The sequence below is a fragment of the Mytilus edulis genome, chromosome 10, assembly GCF_963676685.1.
Source record: "Mytilus edulis chromosome 10, xbMytEdul2.2, whole genome shotgun sequence".
Taxonomy (NCBI): domain Eukaryota; kingdom Metazoa; phylum Mollusca; class Bivalvia; order Mytilida; family Mytilidae; genus Mytilus; species Mytilus edulis.
The window spans coordinates 44,911,006-44,926,139 of record NC_092353.1 but is presented as its reverse complement, the minus strand read 5'-3'; the positions used below and the strand labels follow the sequence as shown (position 1 = coordinate 44,926,139).

Sequence of the window (15,134 nt, the reverse complement as noted above, 5' to 3'; positions counted from 1 at the left end):
AATATCACTGTATATAATAATAAAGAAATAAAATTTCATATTAAGTGTGTCATTATGAATCAAATCAGAACATTTTTATTTATGGTATCTTTCAATTTGTTTGATATTTTACACTTAACATTTGATGTATTTTGTAGCATCCTGAAGCTAAGAAGATTGTACGTAATTACAACAAGATGGCCAGTGTACTTCTAGAGTATGAGGTGAGTTATCCAAAAAAATACTTCTTTCCTAATTTTTCAATGTTGTTGACCACTATCTTGAAATGAATGTACAATGAGGTTGAAATTTGATTCTTGATTCTGTCATTAACATTAATGGCTAGATTTAACCCTTTCCTCCATAATGACGCTTTTTGACGCCTGTGTAGCCCCTTACTTGAAACGCTTTGACTACGAAACGTCTGCATCAAACTTAATAAAATTTATATTCAATATGCAAAGATATTCATACGAGTATCTTACTTAAATTTATTTGATGAAATATTTGCTTTTTCGCAATGCATTACACTAAAATGTAATACTTTCATGCATATTTTCAGCATTTCATTTAAAGATCCTATGTGAATCAAGTATGCAAAAAAAAAATCATTGATAAAAGGGTTAAAGCAATAACTGATAACCAGGTACTCTCTGAGTTATAGACTTCAGTGTGCTCCAATATTATCAGTAAAACTAACCACAAAATGATAAAATTCAACACCAAATGTAGGTGAAATTTGATAAATTATATATTAAACCTTAGTATATCTATAGTACTATAATAATATTTTGGTTAAAATTAAAGCTTAGTTTGAAATCTTTGGATTTTGTGCTTCAAATATCCATCTAACTTTAATATTATACAAAGCTTTTAAAAATGCTGTAAGAAGGAAATATTTATTTTTTAGAATGAACGAATTAATAAATTCTGATGCTTTTTATTTCAGATGTTATACCACCGAGGTTGGTGTCGTGCTGTAGAGGCTGCTAAAGGAGGACTTGCTGCAGCATTATTGGTTAAAAACCCAGACACAGGAGATTTATATGTCAACTTTGACATCCAGATCATGGAATTGATTCAAGAATCAAAGTGTCTGGCAGCATTAAATCTAGAAATACCTGTCACTGCCAAAAATCTCATGGTTAAGGAAGAAGAAATAAAAACTAATCATGTTTCGTAAGTAAATCTGTCTCGCTTCTTTTTTTAAAGCTTTTCATCGTCTAATCATACAATCAGTATGAATAGGTTGAACTCTACATTGAGTCTGTTTAAAAAAAAATAATGAAATGTTAAAAAGTAGTTGAGCAAGTTTAATTCATAAATGCTGTGATAATTAAACCTATTGGGAAAGAGGGGAATAAGTCCACTGTGGCAGTTCAAACAAATTATAAGAAATTCAGACAAAAACCAGAAAAAACAATCTTTATGTGGGGAAAAAAAGAAGAAAAGAAACCAGTTTTGAAATTCATAAATGGATATACACAATAAATGTGCTTGAGCCATATAAAAACAGCATTTATTAATAATTGTTCATCTTGATGTTCATTTACTCTTATGTCATTTTTCATTTGAATGTAAAAAGCTTCTGAACTTGGTTAAAGCCATGTGGATGAGTAAAATGTATTCAATGTTTGTTTGGACTGATTTTTTTATTCAGATTGAATGAAATGCTGTCAGAATATCAGAGGATTGTAGCAGAAATTCCACAAGTCTTACTTCCACTGATGAAACCATTCACAGACAAAGTTGGAGACGCTTTACTTCCAGGAGTTATGTCCCTTTCTTGGTCATCTCTCAACATTGATGGATGTAAGCTATAATTATTTTTTTGGGTGTTTTATTCCTATAAATATTTACTTAGTTTGAAACATAAGCTATCTGTATCATGAAAAAAAAGTTATTAGAAAATTGTTGGTTTAATCGGAGATGTTATAAAACGAAATAAATAATTACTTTTTGGGAATCTCAAACTAATGGTTTTAGTATAAACATTAAAATTATCATGAAATGGATACAAAACCCCTTATACAATATGTAGTCACGTAATTACAGTCCAGAATCAGAAATAAGCAACTAATGCTTATATAAATCTGTCTTCATAAATATTTTTTTTTTTAAAAGACATGAAAAGGCTGAAATGAATGTCATAAATGCTTGCTTTCCTTTGAAAACATTCTAAAAGTGACTACCTTTAAATGATGTTTTTTTTTATTCTAGATATTGACAATGTATACAAACAAATGACTGATCTAGAAAAATTATCAAAGACCGTTAAGGATATTTTGGACTGTCGAGTAGAAGCTGTTTTACATGATATGTCTGTGACTGCTTTGTGCGATCTCCCAGAGGATGAGGCCATCACTGCAGATACATTCCTAGAACTGACCACAAATGTAGTAGATCAGGCTTCAGTACAGCTTGCTGGGTGAGTAAAGTAGATTAAATGTCGGAGAAAATTAACAGAACACAGGAAGAGAAACCAATACCTTCCCCTTTCAGATAATAAGAGATAAAAGTAAAACATAGACTAAACATGTCCATTATAAATCTTTCAACAAAGTAAAACACACTAAAAATATCTAAATAGTGAAGACTTAATAAGTACTGTTAATTCAGAAATTATTGTGAGGTATTAATAATGCCAATAATTGGATTGAGTATTGCACTAGTAAAGAACTTACATTGTATATTGTGAAATTCGCTACATGCATCTGCATGCAGATTTCCCAAAATTGCAACAGTCAAATTTTTGTCCATTCTTCAAATAACATAATAATAAGTGCATGCAATAGTTTCTTAATTGACATGTTTAAGAGTAATAATGTGAGCATCATTTTGAATAGATGCTTTTGTCAGTTTTTGATTTAGTAACTGCATAATGAGTTTGATACTATATTCAGTGCTTTAAATAATTACATGTGTTTTTCAGACAAAGTAAACTAGTAGAGATAGCTGTATATGACATAGTTGATACATTGAAGAATAACTTGCCTGAGGCTCAACAAGTTAACTTATCACCTGATGTAGGATATGCTTGTACCATGCCGGACACCAAGAACAAGAAACAAAGATGTCAGGAATGTCAGCCTTGTTGTTACTATTCTCTACTGAATTATTTCACACAGAGGAACTCGGAAGCTCTTGTTAAATGTATGTATAACTTGGAAGGAATCCCCCACATGCATTACCAATTATTTATCTTATTTTAAACATTGAACTTGGATGCTCTTGTCAAACGTCTGTATTCTATGAAGCCTCTACACAAATTACAAAAAAAATTTAAGGTGGTATCCAACACCTTCACTTAAATTGATTCGGCTCGTTTAATTTTAAAAAATTTTGACAAAGTATTTACTTTGACCCTTTGACAAAAATATGAAAATTTCAAAAAATTTGAACCAACCAATTTATCAGAAAAATTACACTGGTTATATAGCAGTTTGACAAACACTAATTTTGATCATTGAAAAGCTTAATATTCCCTTAACAACACAACGTAATTAAAACGTTTAGCTGATTTAAAGAGTTATCTCCCTGTAGTGTTAGGTACCACCTTAATTTGCTTGATGGAAAGATTTTCCTGAAATATACATAATAGTATACCCTGAACAAAGATCCAATAGTTTTCATTAATTATTTTGTGGAAGTAAGTTTTCCCAGAAAATAATGAAGCTAGGGTAAGTACTAATAAAGATGGGTTAATTGATTGTTGCTTGCTGAACCTCTTGAACCAATACACCTTATCGCTATTTATTCAATTCCGGATAAGTTCTAAAACTGCAAAAGTTTTTCATCCAGTTGAAGCTATCTGGGACCCTGTTTAAACAATTCACCATGCATGCTACTTTTTAATGAGACCTGTTTAAACTACCGTAAATACTTCAAACAAAATAATTTTTACTTCAATTTTCATTTCGAAAAAGTGGATCATACTCTATCAAAGTTTCTTAATGATTGCTTTCTAAAGTTTTTCCTCCCTCAGCTCACTATACTGATGATACTGATGATATTTTCGGCAGCCTGACCCAAACAGGGAGTTGTATAAATGACTGTTTTTCCCGGATTGGACTTAATAGTGATAAGGTGTATTATTTCTGGCATTCTCATCAAAAGAAATTGCATAACTGATAAGTTTACATCCTGTAAATAAATAATTGTATGAGCGTAAAAAGTTGTGGGTAAAATTATGTCGCATTGATATATTCAACTTTTAGTTTACTATTGAAGGCCTCCTTAAGACGTGGCAAAAACAATACTCTACACAGTCATATATATAATTAATTACTTATTTCTTAGGTACAAGACTCTCGTTAGATGCCATCAAAAGGAGACTACAAGTTTCTAACAAATACAGTAAGGATTTCCAGGATAGTGCCAAACCACCACTATTCTCTGCTGACATCACTCTAGCCATACCTAACGTAGTGATCAAACCAAGCTTGGACGATCTACAATCCTCCCTCAATAAAGCTGTCCAAATCATTCTCAAGGCTTCACAGGACATCCCACAATGGAGTCACATGGTTCTCCACCAAAAACAGCAGCAGAAGGTAGCTTAATTTTGATTGGCTGATAATTTTATCATTTTTGTGTGTGTGCTGTTGTATTTAACCTTGCTCAGTCATATTTCTGTTCATTTCTGTAGGACTTAATACCCATATAAAAAAATTCTAGATGTAGATTGCATAAATTTTATCAATCTTTACTTTTGACATTTCACCTGCTTTTAAATACTTGTTTGCAATTGAACATTCATTATTTTATCAATTTTGTATACAAAAATTGCAGCACAAAATCTATTTCAAATGTTTTAGATGTGTTTTATTTTTATATGATTATTCACATAATTCTGTTGTTAGTTTCTCTTTCTTCATACTTTCATATGATGTATTAAACATCTTGTTTTCTTCATATTTATGTGTACTTTACGACAAATGTATTGAAATCTTGCTTATCTAGATATCCTTCAAAAGTGAGGTCACATTGCAAACTCTATGGTTTAGGCAAAAATGTATGCAAGTTTTTATGTCATTTTCTATATGCACAAATCAATTTTAAAAATTATTTATACTATTGTGAGAAATTAGAATTATAAACAGAACTTTATTAAACATGTGCTTATCTACCTCTTGTAAGGGGAATAACTCTTGAAAAGGAGAAAGAAAAATGTTTATATGAAACAGAAAACTAAGTTTTGTGCAAATTTTAGGGAACATGGATGTGAGATTTCTCTTGACCAACGAATTGATAGGTACAAAAACTATGAGAAATTAGATTAGTACAGAATTGTGAGCATGTAATTATAGTTTAAGGATAGATTCAGTAAAACTGCTTCACTATTGAAATTAGTTCTGTTCCACTATTTTTAAACTAGTATAATTTTATTCATACAAGGTCATACTTGTTTCACAGTACATGTAGTTTAAGATATACCTACGCTGTGTGTCAGTAGAATGTAAACAACATTAGTTGCTTGGAATTTATTAAAGCTTAGGTTGGTCTTTGTGAAAGCTTTCGTTTCAGCCAAAATTAACATGCTCATAATTACTGATTTATTTAGTTTTAAGTATGTCACATATTTTAAAAAATTATAGTATAAATTATTAGGTTACCTCTTCATATACAATCTTATGAAAAAGAAATGCTATTATTCATTTATTTCATTCCATATAGCAAGCAAAAGAAGTGAAGGTATCACAAAGTTGATGTCCAATGTTTTATTTACATAAATTATGCTGTGCTTTAATCCTTTCTGGGTGACAACCAAAAAAAAGTTTAATAATTGGGAATCTTATCTCAAATAAACCATGTTCCATATTTTCAGCTGTTAAAGGAATATCATTTTCCTACATTAAAAAGCTATGTCATAAAGAAATTCTCAGGGTTTGGTTCAGATATTTTTTTTTTCTGTACTGGTAGTTGATGTTTGGTAGACATAACTGTAATATGTATATTTAGAAAATTAATACAATCAAATACAGTTAAGCAGATAAAGACCAATTTTTTGGTACTTGAGATTTAAAGAAACACAAAACAGTAATCTTCTTTAAAATGGGTGTTAGCTATTGTCAAATAATAGGACAATTGTTATTCTAAATTCAAACATTGTATACAGGGAGAACTTGTCAAAATATTATTTGAATTGTGCGGGGAAAAAAAGACAACATAACTATTAAAATTATTAATAGGGGATAAAACACTTTTAAATGAGATTTGCAAAAGAACCACATCTACTATTTTATTTGACTAAATCCTAAAATTTAAGATTCCATAAAGTAAATTAGTGATCAGCAGCTTAAAAATAGTGTATTCAGAAAGGGTTAAGTGTGAAGCATTAATGGTTCCATGTTAATTTGCTGAGATTTGGCTAATTCCCTTTAAATTGGGTCTTTTTTGCTTGGTGTACATAAACTTTGTGATAAAAAGATGTTACTTATCTATCAAAATTTTCTTGCATAAAATGCAATGAGGCATATATATGTGTGATTGGAGACTTTTCCTTTCAAATGTATATAATTGATAATAAAAAATGAACAAATACTTGTTTGACAAATAACTTGGAAGGAAAATTTTATTACAGTTTTATCAGTATTTTGTTTGCATAAGTTTGAACTAACATAGTTGTTCATAGTTTGTGAATTGTATGATAAGTTCTACAGCAAAAGCACTGAAGCAGGAAAAAAAAATCATAGCTTATCAGAATTATAGTTTTATGGGGCATTGTTTTTCTTGCCCTCAAATATGACCTTCCATATAGATCATAAATATTTAAGGATTTTTTTTCACATTTTTATGTTCATCACGTAATTACCAAGAAATAAATCTCTGGCCAAAATTTCAAAATGGAAAATTCTGAACCTGTATGATCAAATTAATTCATCCTACCTTTTGAAATTACTTTATGATTGCAAGATAAGAAAAGACAAGTGCGATTTTTTTTAAATGTGTATGTGCTTCTGTTGTTATAGTAGATGGAAGAAGTTAAAGGTTATATGTTACAGAATTTCATTTTAAGGTAGATGGGGTGTCTAAATTATAATCCATAGAATCTTTTAATAATTTGCCAAAATGTAGTTCATATCCTGCTTGTTTAAAAACATTAATAAAAAGAATGGGTCACCGGACTTATTTTCACACTACAGGTTGTGCAAAATTGTAAAGATTTTGTATAGATTATGCATGGAAAACTCATTTTTCCGCCATAAAACGCAAACCACACCATAGAATTTTGAGATATAATTTGAGAAGATAGCTCCAATATTATGCTTTCAGATAAGAAAAAGAAAAAATGGGGTCACCGGACTCGTTTTCTTGCTACGTGTAAAAATGGGTAAATTCCTAACACATTCTATTGTAAAAGTAACACTATCTGAATTATCTGCCCTTGCATTTGAGTTACCTCCCCTTATTTGATAAAGTTGGGGAAAAAATGAATCAAACAAAAGAATTCTTATTTTTGTAAAATACAATCATAAATATGATCAAACATGGCATTTTCTATATTATAACGGAAATTCTTACACATGAATTACCTACTACTATAAAAATTTGCACATTTCATCAAAGATCTAGACCTTGTTTTCTAGTATTTCAAAATCCAAAATGGAGGAAGACACCCTATCTACCTTAACAAGTAAAAAAATGTATAAAGAACAATGTTGCATTTTAATTCTAATGTGAACATATATTCTGTACAGGTTGTGTTACTGGGTAATGAGAACACATATTTATGTCTCTTAGCGATCTTTTAGTTATGGCAGATGCTTTAATATGCATGTTGTAGACTAGACCAACTATAAATTAAAATAACTGCATATATTATTAAATTTAGTTACCACAATGGAAGTCGATACAATTGGTAATAATTTATGATTCTGATTTTCTTCAGATTATGTTTTTGGCATTAAAATATTTCAGTTTATAGTTATTCATTATATCTTAATTAATGTTTGCATGTTTTTACAATTATTTCATTGAAATTTATAGATTTACAATATATGACCTGATAAGAGTTTATAATTTCTTTTTTAACCAATAACAACAATTAAACAGTTTCATAACATATCTGGCAAATAAAACAAATCAATTTGTGAATATTTTGAAAATGTTTACTGTGTTCTTTTTGTCTCTTACAAAATCTTCAGCAGTGTTTTTCATGCAAAAATAAGAAGATAAATCTTGTGTATTAATGTTTTAAAACTTTAACCATTCTAGGATCTAGAGCTAGCTGCCAGTGAAGCTGGGGAAGAGGGAGCCAAGATAATGCTAACCTCTGCTGTGAAACCTCTGCACAAGATCATCAGTGATCATAAAGATGTGGTCAAGATAGTCATCCAACTTAACTCTATCATTAGTACATTTAAAATTGATGTCAACGAAGTACTGGAGAACTTTGTTAAATACTCACACCTGTGGGACAAGGTGAGATATTCGATTGGTTTCTACTCATAATTTCTTAAGTCGAAATAGACAGCTTTGAATTGAGGCTCCATTTAGATTTGGCATTGGTCCTCCTGAAACCAGGGACATAAAGGGGGTGTGTATCTGCACGGAAGAACACAATTTAAATTGCCATTTCTTGATCAATGAACAATTAAAAATTTCTTGCATGTTGATCTTTTGACCGATTTCACGAAAACACGGTGAATAACAAACCTTTTTTACATCTGCACGTGAAATAAAAATGGCAAAACAGGTTGCACGAAAATATCCCTTTTAAATCTTGTTGGTTAAGCCTTCCGTCATAAAGAAAAATGTTTTATAGTGCTTACCAGAAAAGAAGACAAATTATCTATGTAATTTAACCTTATAAACATAGCATTTGTTTGAATTATTATTTTGTACATTTTAGGAGATCGATGTTACTGTTAAGGAATTCATGGATGCAAAGCCAATACTATCAGAGATTGAAGCACAAATAAAATTCTACCAGGTTTGTAACTTTTATCTTTTTCCAACTCTAAGGAGATTGCTAAGCTCTTTGCACATTTAAAAGAACCCTTGCAACAACTCTTTGAGGGGTGCGTAGGTGGCCTGTGGCAAGGCAACATTTCTGTCCCTATCCAACATACCCTCATTTTCCAGTGGCAGTCCAAATTTTCCCGACCATCATCCCAGATGGCCTCTATTACAAGACCTACCTATTGTATTTATTGTTAACTTGTTCTCGTCCTGAACATGCATGAAATATCTGCCACTGGACGTTAAGCAACCAACAATCAATTAATCAATCTTTTTCCAACTCTCTTCAGGATTAGATCTTTACATTTTTCACATCATAGAGGTTACCTTTGTGTATTATGAATATTTTTTTAGAAATAAAAAATGTTGACTGAAGGTACAATATACATGACAGCTGTTCTTGGCTAATGTCAGGCCAATTTTACAGTAGTCTGCAAATAAATGAATTGACATGAATAAAATTTTTAGTATTTTTATGAATAGAAATATAAGACAAAATAAATAAATGTGCTGGCCTAGTTCTACAAATAATTTCATATCAACAGTGTTCACATTACTCAAGATTTTGATAATTTTTCAGAAACTTGAACAAGAGATTGAAGAAATGCTACCAAGTTATCGGGTAGGATCAGTGATGTGTGTAACTGACAAACTCAAACTTGCCTTTGTAACTGAGGCCAGAAACTGGAAAATGGCTTATTCCAAGGCACTCAATGAAAAATGTGCTCATGAAATGGACGAAATTCTTGAGTTTACTGAAAACCTAACAAAGAAATTGTCACGTCCAGTCAAAGATTTAGACGATGTACGATCCCATATGGCCTCATTGAATGAGATCAGAGAGGCGGAGATCAAAGTCGACATGACAATAACACCCATAGAAGAAAGTTATGCCTTGCTGAATAAATACAATATTTTCTTCAATGATGGTAATGCTGAGAGAGTTGATACTCTGTCTTATGGATGGAAGAAGCTCATTGCACAGGTAAACATTGATATACTTTGAATATACATAGCCATTGTCTTGCCTCAAAGTTATAAAGTTAAAAAAAATATAAAACACACAAGTTTTTATCATCATGCATATTTTTTTTATATTTTGAAATAAATCTCCTCTTACTGGAAGACACATTTTTACATTATTTCCTTTTTAGCTCACCTGTCCAAAAGGGCCAAGTGAGCTTTTCTCATCACTTGGCGTCCATCGTCCGTCATTGTTGTTAACTTTTACAATTTACAAAAATCTTCTCCTCTGAAACTACTGGGCCAAATTTAACCAAACTTGGCCACAATCATCATTGGGGTATCTAGTTTTAAAAATGTGTCCGATGGCCCAGGCAACCAACCAAGATGGCCACCATGGCTAAAAATAGAACAGGGATAAAATGTAGAATTTGTCTTATAACTCTGAAACCAAAGCATTTAGAGCAATCTGACAAGGGTTTAAATTGTTTATCATATCAATATCTATCTGCCCTGAAATTTTCAGTTGGATTGGACAACCAGTTGTTGGGTTGCTGCCCCCCAATTGGTAATTTTTAAAGAAATTTTGCGGTTTTTGGTTATTATCTTGAATACTATTATAGAGATAAACTTTAAACAGCAATAATGTTCAGCAAAGTAAGATCTACAAATAAGTCAACATGACCCACCATTTTTTTCTGCTTTTTTAGTTTCTTTATTTATATACTATCAATTTATAAGTCTTTTAAAAAGCTTGTTATTTTGAAACAGAGTAGCGAAAATCCTTAATTGCCAAAAATGCTAAATTATTATGTATTCTTGTTCAGGTTAACTGCAAAAATGTGTAATTGAAAATTTGAATAAAATTCTACAGCCTTTGAAAGTAGCAGTGAATGACTTACAAATAGAATATTTTAGGCCTTCCATGTGTTTGAAAACCAGATTTTTATAACTGACTATGCGGTATGGGTTTTGCTCATTGTTGAAGGCCTTATGGTAAAACATAGATGTTAATTTCTGTCTCATTTTGGTCTCTTGTGGAGAGTTGTCTCATTGGCAATCATACCACATCTTCTTTTTTATGCCCCACCTACGATAGTAGAGGGGCATTATGTTTTCTGGTCTGTGCGTCCCTTTGTTTGTCCGTCTGTTCGTCCGTTCATTGGTTCGTTGGTCTGTCCCGCTTCAGGTTAAAGTTTTTGGTCCAGGTAGTTTTTGATGAAGCTGAAATCCAATCAACTTGAAACTTAGTACACATGTTTCTTATGATCTGATCTTTCTAATTTTAAAGCCAAATTAGACTTTTGACCCAATTTCACAGTTCACTGAACATAGAAAATGAAAGTATGAGTTTCAGGTTAAAGTTTTCGGTCAAGGTAGTTTTTGATGAAGTTGAAGTCCAATAAACTTGAAACTTAGTACACATGTTCCCTATGGTATGATCTTTCTAATTTTAATGCCAAATTATATTTCTACCCAATTTCACAGTCCATTGAACATGGAAAATGATAGTGTGAGTGGGGCATCCGTGTACTTTGGACACATTCTTGTTTATATTTGATATTCAGATACGATGCTCTCCATGTCTTGATTTGTTTTCTATTTGATTTTAGTCTCAGCAAGTACAGAACCACCTGTTACAGATCCAACCTAAGTTTAAGGCTGACTTACTCGATGGTGTAGAGACATTTAAGAAAGACTCAGATGAATATGTCATGGACTATGATGACAAGTAAGTGCCACCACTCAATTTTAGTTTTTGCATAAGTCCACACTATTAAAGATTTTAGTTTCTTTCATTGAATCGATTAAAATTCTAGAATAAAAGATATGACAATAGGCAATTTCATCATTTGATGCAGGAAATTTACTTTCAGAATAATAATTTTGAGAAACTGAAAAGAAAGAAAATTCAATTTGATTTGATCTGGAGTTCTTTTGAATTTGATTCTGCATGAATGTAATTAATAATAGTATTGTCTATAGTATTACATAGGTTTTTGATTGGAGTTTTCTTCTATCTTATTTTTATGCCCCACCTACGATAGTAGAGGGGCATTATGTTTTCTGGTCTGTGGCTCCGTTCGTTCGTCCCGCTTCAGGTTAAAGTTTTTGGTCAAGGTAGTTTTTGATGAAATTGAAGTCCAATCAACTTGAAACTTAGTACACATGTTCCCTATAGTATAATCTTTCTAATTTTAATGCCAAATTAGATATTTACCCAATTTCAAAGTCCATAAAACATGGAAAATGATAGTGCGAGTGGGGCATCCGTGTACTTTGGACACATTCTTGTTCATGTGATGTTATTAGTGACACCTGCCCTTTTAAAATCTATTTAAAATTTATTAAAAAAAAAATAAAAATAAAATTTATTTATTTATAAAAAAAATTTAAATTATTATTTTTTTTTTTTTAAATTGTGTGAAGCATTGTTTTTATTCAAAATATTTTCTGATTTTAGAGGACCAATGGTTGCTGGTATTGCACCTAGAGAAGCCTCAGACAGACTAAACATTTACCAGGCTAAATTTGATGAATTGTGGAGGAAATATGTTACCTTTTCTGGTGGTGAAGAATTATTTGGATTACCAGTTACACAATACCAAGAACTTCAACGTATCCGTAAGGAGTTGAACTTGGCTCAGAAATTATACTCATTATACAATGTTGTATTGGAGACCGTCAATGCTTATTATGATATTGCTTGGGTTGATATTGATATTGAAAAAATCAACAATGAACTTCTAGATTTCCAAAACAAGTGAGTTTTTCGGGAAAGTAACTGTAGAAAATGTTTACTTTAATGAAATATAAAAATCTTCTTATTGATAAATGTTGGAGAAATGCCAGAGTGTATTTTAGTGGACTTAAAGAAGAAAAAATTGAATGCAAAAAAAATGAAAAACATAAAACTAAAAATATCACTGTTGCAGTTTACAGTACAAATTGACTTAAAATATTGCATCAACTATTCTAGCTTGTGTTTTGTTTGAACACTGTGTAATAGCTAGTGGATAACAGTTTATTTGACATCAGATAGCTTTTAAAAGTGGCTAACACATTTTAACTAGGAAATAAAAAATGCTAAAAATAGCTGTCTTTCAGAATAAAGCAGGGGCCTTGGTAACTGAGTGGTCTAAGTAGTTACAACTGTACTCACTAGCTAGTCAACACTGAGGTTATATTTACCAACACCTACCAGCAGATTCATTTTTGAAAATCACCCTATCTTTTGATAAAAAAATTAAAAAAATAGGCCATTTATCCTATCCTCCCCTTTGCCTGATAGTGCATCGACATAAAATTTATGATGAAAAAGCTCAAAACCCAACATAAAGAGGAGTGTTCAAAACATGAAGCACAAAGTTGTACTTCTTCAGTTCAATAGATTAAACTTTTATAAAGATAATAGGGGTAAAACTATTTTGCTGATGCCATATGGAATTTTATTAAAAGATATGTTTGCCATACAGGTGTAGAAAGCTTCCAAAAGCTTTGAAGGAATGGCAAGCATTTGAAGATCTGAAGAAAACCATTGATGACTTCAATGAGACCTGTCCATTGTTAGAAATGATGGCCAACAAAGCTATGATGGGTAGACATTGGGAGAGAATTGCTCAGATCACAGGACATTCCTTTGATGTAGATGCAGACAACTTCCTCCTCAGAAATCTGATGGAAGCACCTCTCTTACAATACAAAGAAGATATTGAGGTAGGGAAAATTTGAATTTATTTCCTGCTTTCAGTGGCAGATTGTTGTTAGCACTATATGGATAATACATTTTTGTTTTACCTACACTCGGGGGGGGGGGGGGGGGGGGGGGGGGGGGGAAGCATTTCTTGCAAATTCAATTCAAGAAGTTGATTGAGTTCATTAGCTTTGATAAAAGGGTTGACCAAGTCATAACTTTAATTGGTGCTAAAAGGAGTGGAAAGTCTTAGAAATTTTGTCCTAAATCAGACCATATTTAAAATTATGATTACTAAACTAATTACTATCAAATATGGGTAAATACGGATATAAATGAATTCATAGTATATCTGCTTATATTGCATACTAGGAATTTCATTATAGTTTAAAGGTTGTTACCCAATCATATAGTAAGATTGGCACCATGACTATTTCAGGATGTGTGTATCTCAGCTGTGAAAGAGAAGGACATTGAAGCCAAACTTAAACAAGTTGTAAATGACTGGAGTGGACAAGACTTCCAATTCTCTTCTTTCAAAACCAGAGGAGAACTTTTACTCAAAGGTATGTATAATTCTTCTCCACTTTATTACTCAAAAATAAGTTTCAAATGCATTTTTATGCCCCATTTATGGGCATTTTGTTTTCTGATCTGTGCGTCTGTTCGTCCGTTCTTCCGTTCTACCCGCTTCAGGTTAAAGTTTTGGTTAAAATTTTTGGTTGATGTAGTTTTTGATGAAGTTGAAGTCAAATCAACTTGAAACTTAGTATACAAGTTCCTTATGATATGATCTTTCTAATTTTAATGCCAAATTAGAGTTTTTACCCCATTTTCACGGTCCACTGAACATAGAAAATAATAATGTTGATGCGGCATCTGTGTACTTGGGACACATTCTTGTTATACCAGTTTCAGTGAAAATATGAAATATTGCGAACACAATTAATCTGTGAGTTGGAGGATTCCAGTTGCATATTTCTGATAACTATGATTGGTATAATTTGAATTTGATAGTATACTGTTAATCAACTTATTTTCGCAAACGATTTATTTTCGCGACTTTCTCAAGAAGAAAAATAACGCAAATATAAATCATCGAGAGGATAACAGATAAACTTTGATGAGCATATGTGAATAATATTTTAAAAATATATATTCATCTGTTGATAAATCAAAGTTTTTTCCCAATTTTAATTTCATTGTTGTTTTTTATGAGATACTTTATTGATTTGGCTTGTTTTAAGGTGACACAACTGGTGAGACAGTGGCCTTGATGGAAGACAGTTTAATGGTCCTTGGATCACTTCTCAGTAACAGATACAATGCTCCATTCAAACCTAAGATCCAGGAATGGGTACAGAAACTCACTGGGACTACAGAAATCATTGAAAACTGGCTCATTGTACAGAATTTGTGGATCTATCTAGAGGCTGTGTTTGTTGGTGGGGATATTGCAAAACAGTTGCCACAGGTATGCACTACTTAGAAATTATATTAGACTGATAAACAAAGCCATCAGATTTTGTTTGGA

At 31.5% G+C, this 15,134-nt stretch overlaps 1 protein-coding gene across 1 annotated transcript in view; it reads left to right on the top strand.

Moving 5' to 3' along the window:
• Window positions 1-15,134, top strand: part of LOC139491270 (dynein axonemal heavy chain 5-like) — an 81,958-nt gene that overhangs the window by 24,705 nt on the left and 42,119 nt on the right. The window contains exons 18-33 of the mRNA XM_071278812.1: window positions 138-203; window positions 929-1,158; window positions 1,640-1,791; window positions 2,200-2,407; window positions 2,912-3,132; window positions 4,279-4,532; window positions 5,656-5,673; window positions 7,814-7,840; window positions 8,197-8,403; window positions 8,834-8,914; window positions 9,524-9,928; window positions 11,520-11,638; window positions 12,371-12,670; window positions 13,383-13,623; window positions 14,040-14,166; window positions 14,848-15,074. Of these exons, the coding sequence (XP_071134913.1) occupies window positions 138-203; window positions 929-1,158; window positions 1,640-1,791; window positions 2,200-2,407; window positions 2,912-3,132; window positions 4,279-4,532; window positions 5,656-5,673; window positions 7,814-7,840; window positions 8,197-8,403; window positions 8,834-8,914; window positions 9,524-9,928; window positions 11,520-11,638; window positions 12,371-12,670; window positions 13,383-13,623; window positions 14,040-14,166; window positions 14,848-15,074 (2,883 nt within the window). The remainder of the gene's footprint in view (window positions 1-137; window positions 204-928; window positions 1,159-1,639; window positions 1,792-2,199; window positions 2,408-2,911; window positions 3,133-4,278; window positions 4,533-5,655; window positions 5,674-7,813; window positions 7,841-8,196; window positions 8,404-8,833; window positions 8,915-9,523; window positions 9,929-11,519; window positions 11,639-12,370; window positions 12,671-13,382; window positions 13,624-14,039; window positions 14,167-14,847; window positions 15,075-15,134) is intronic.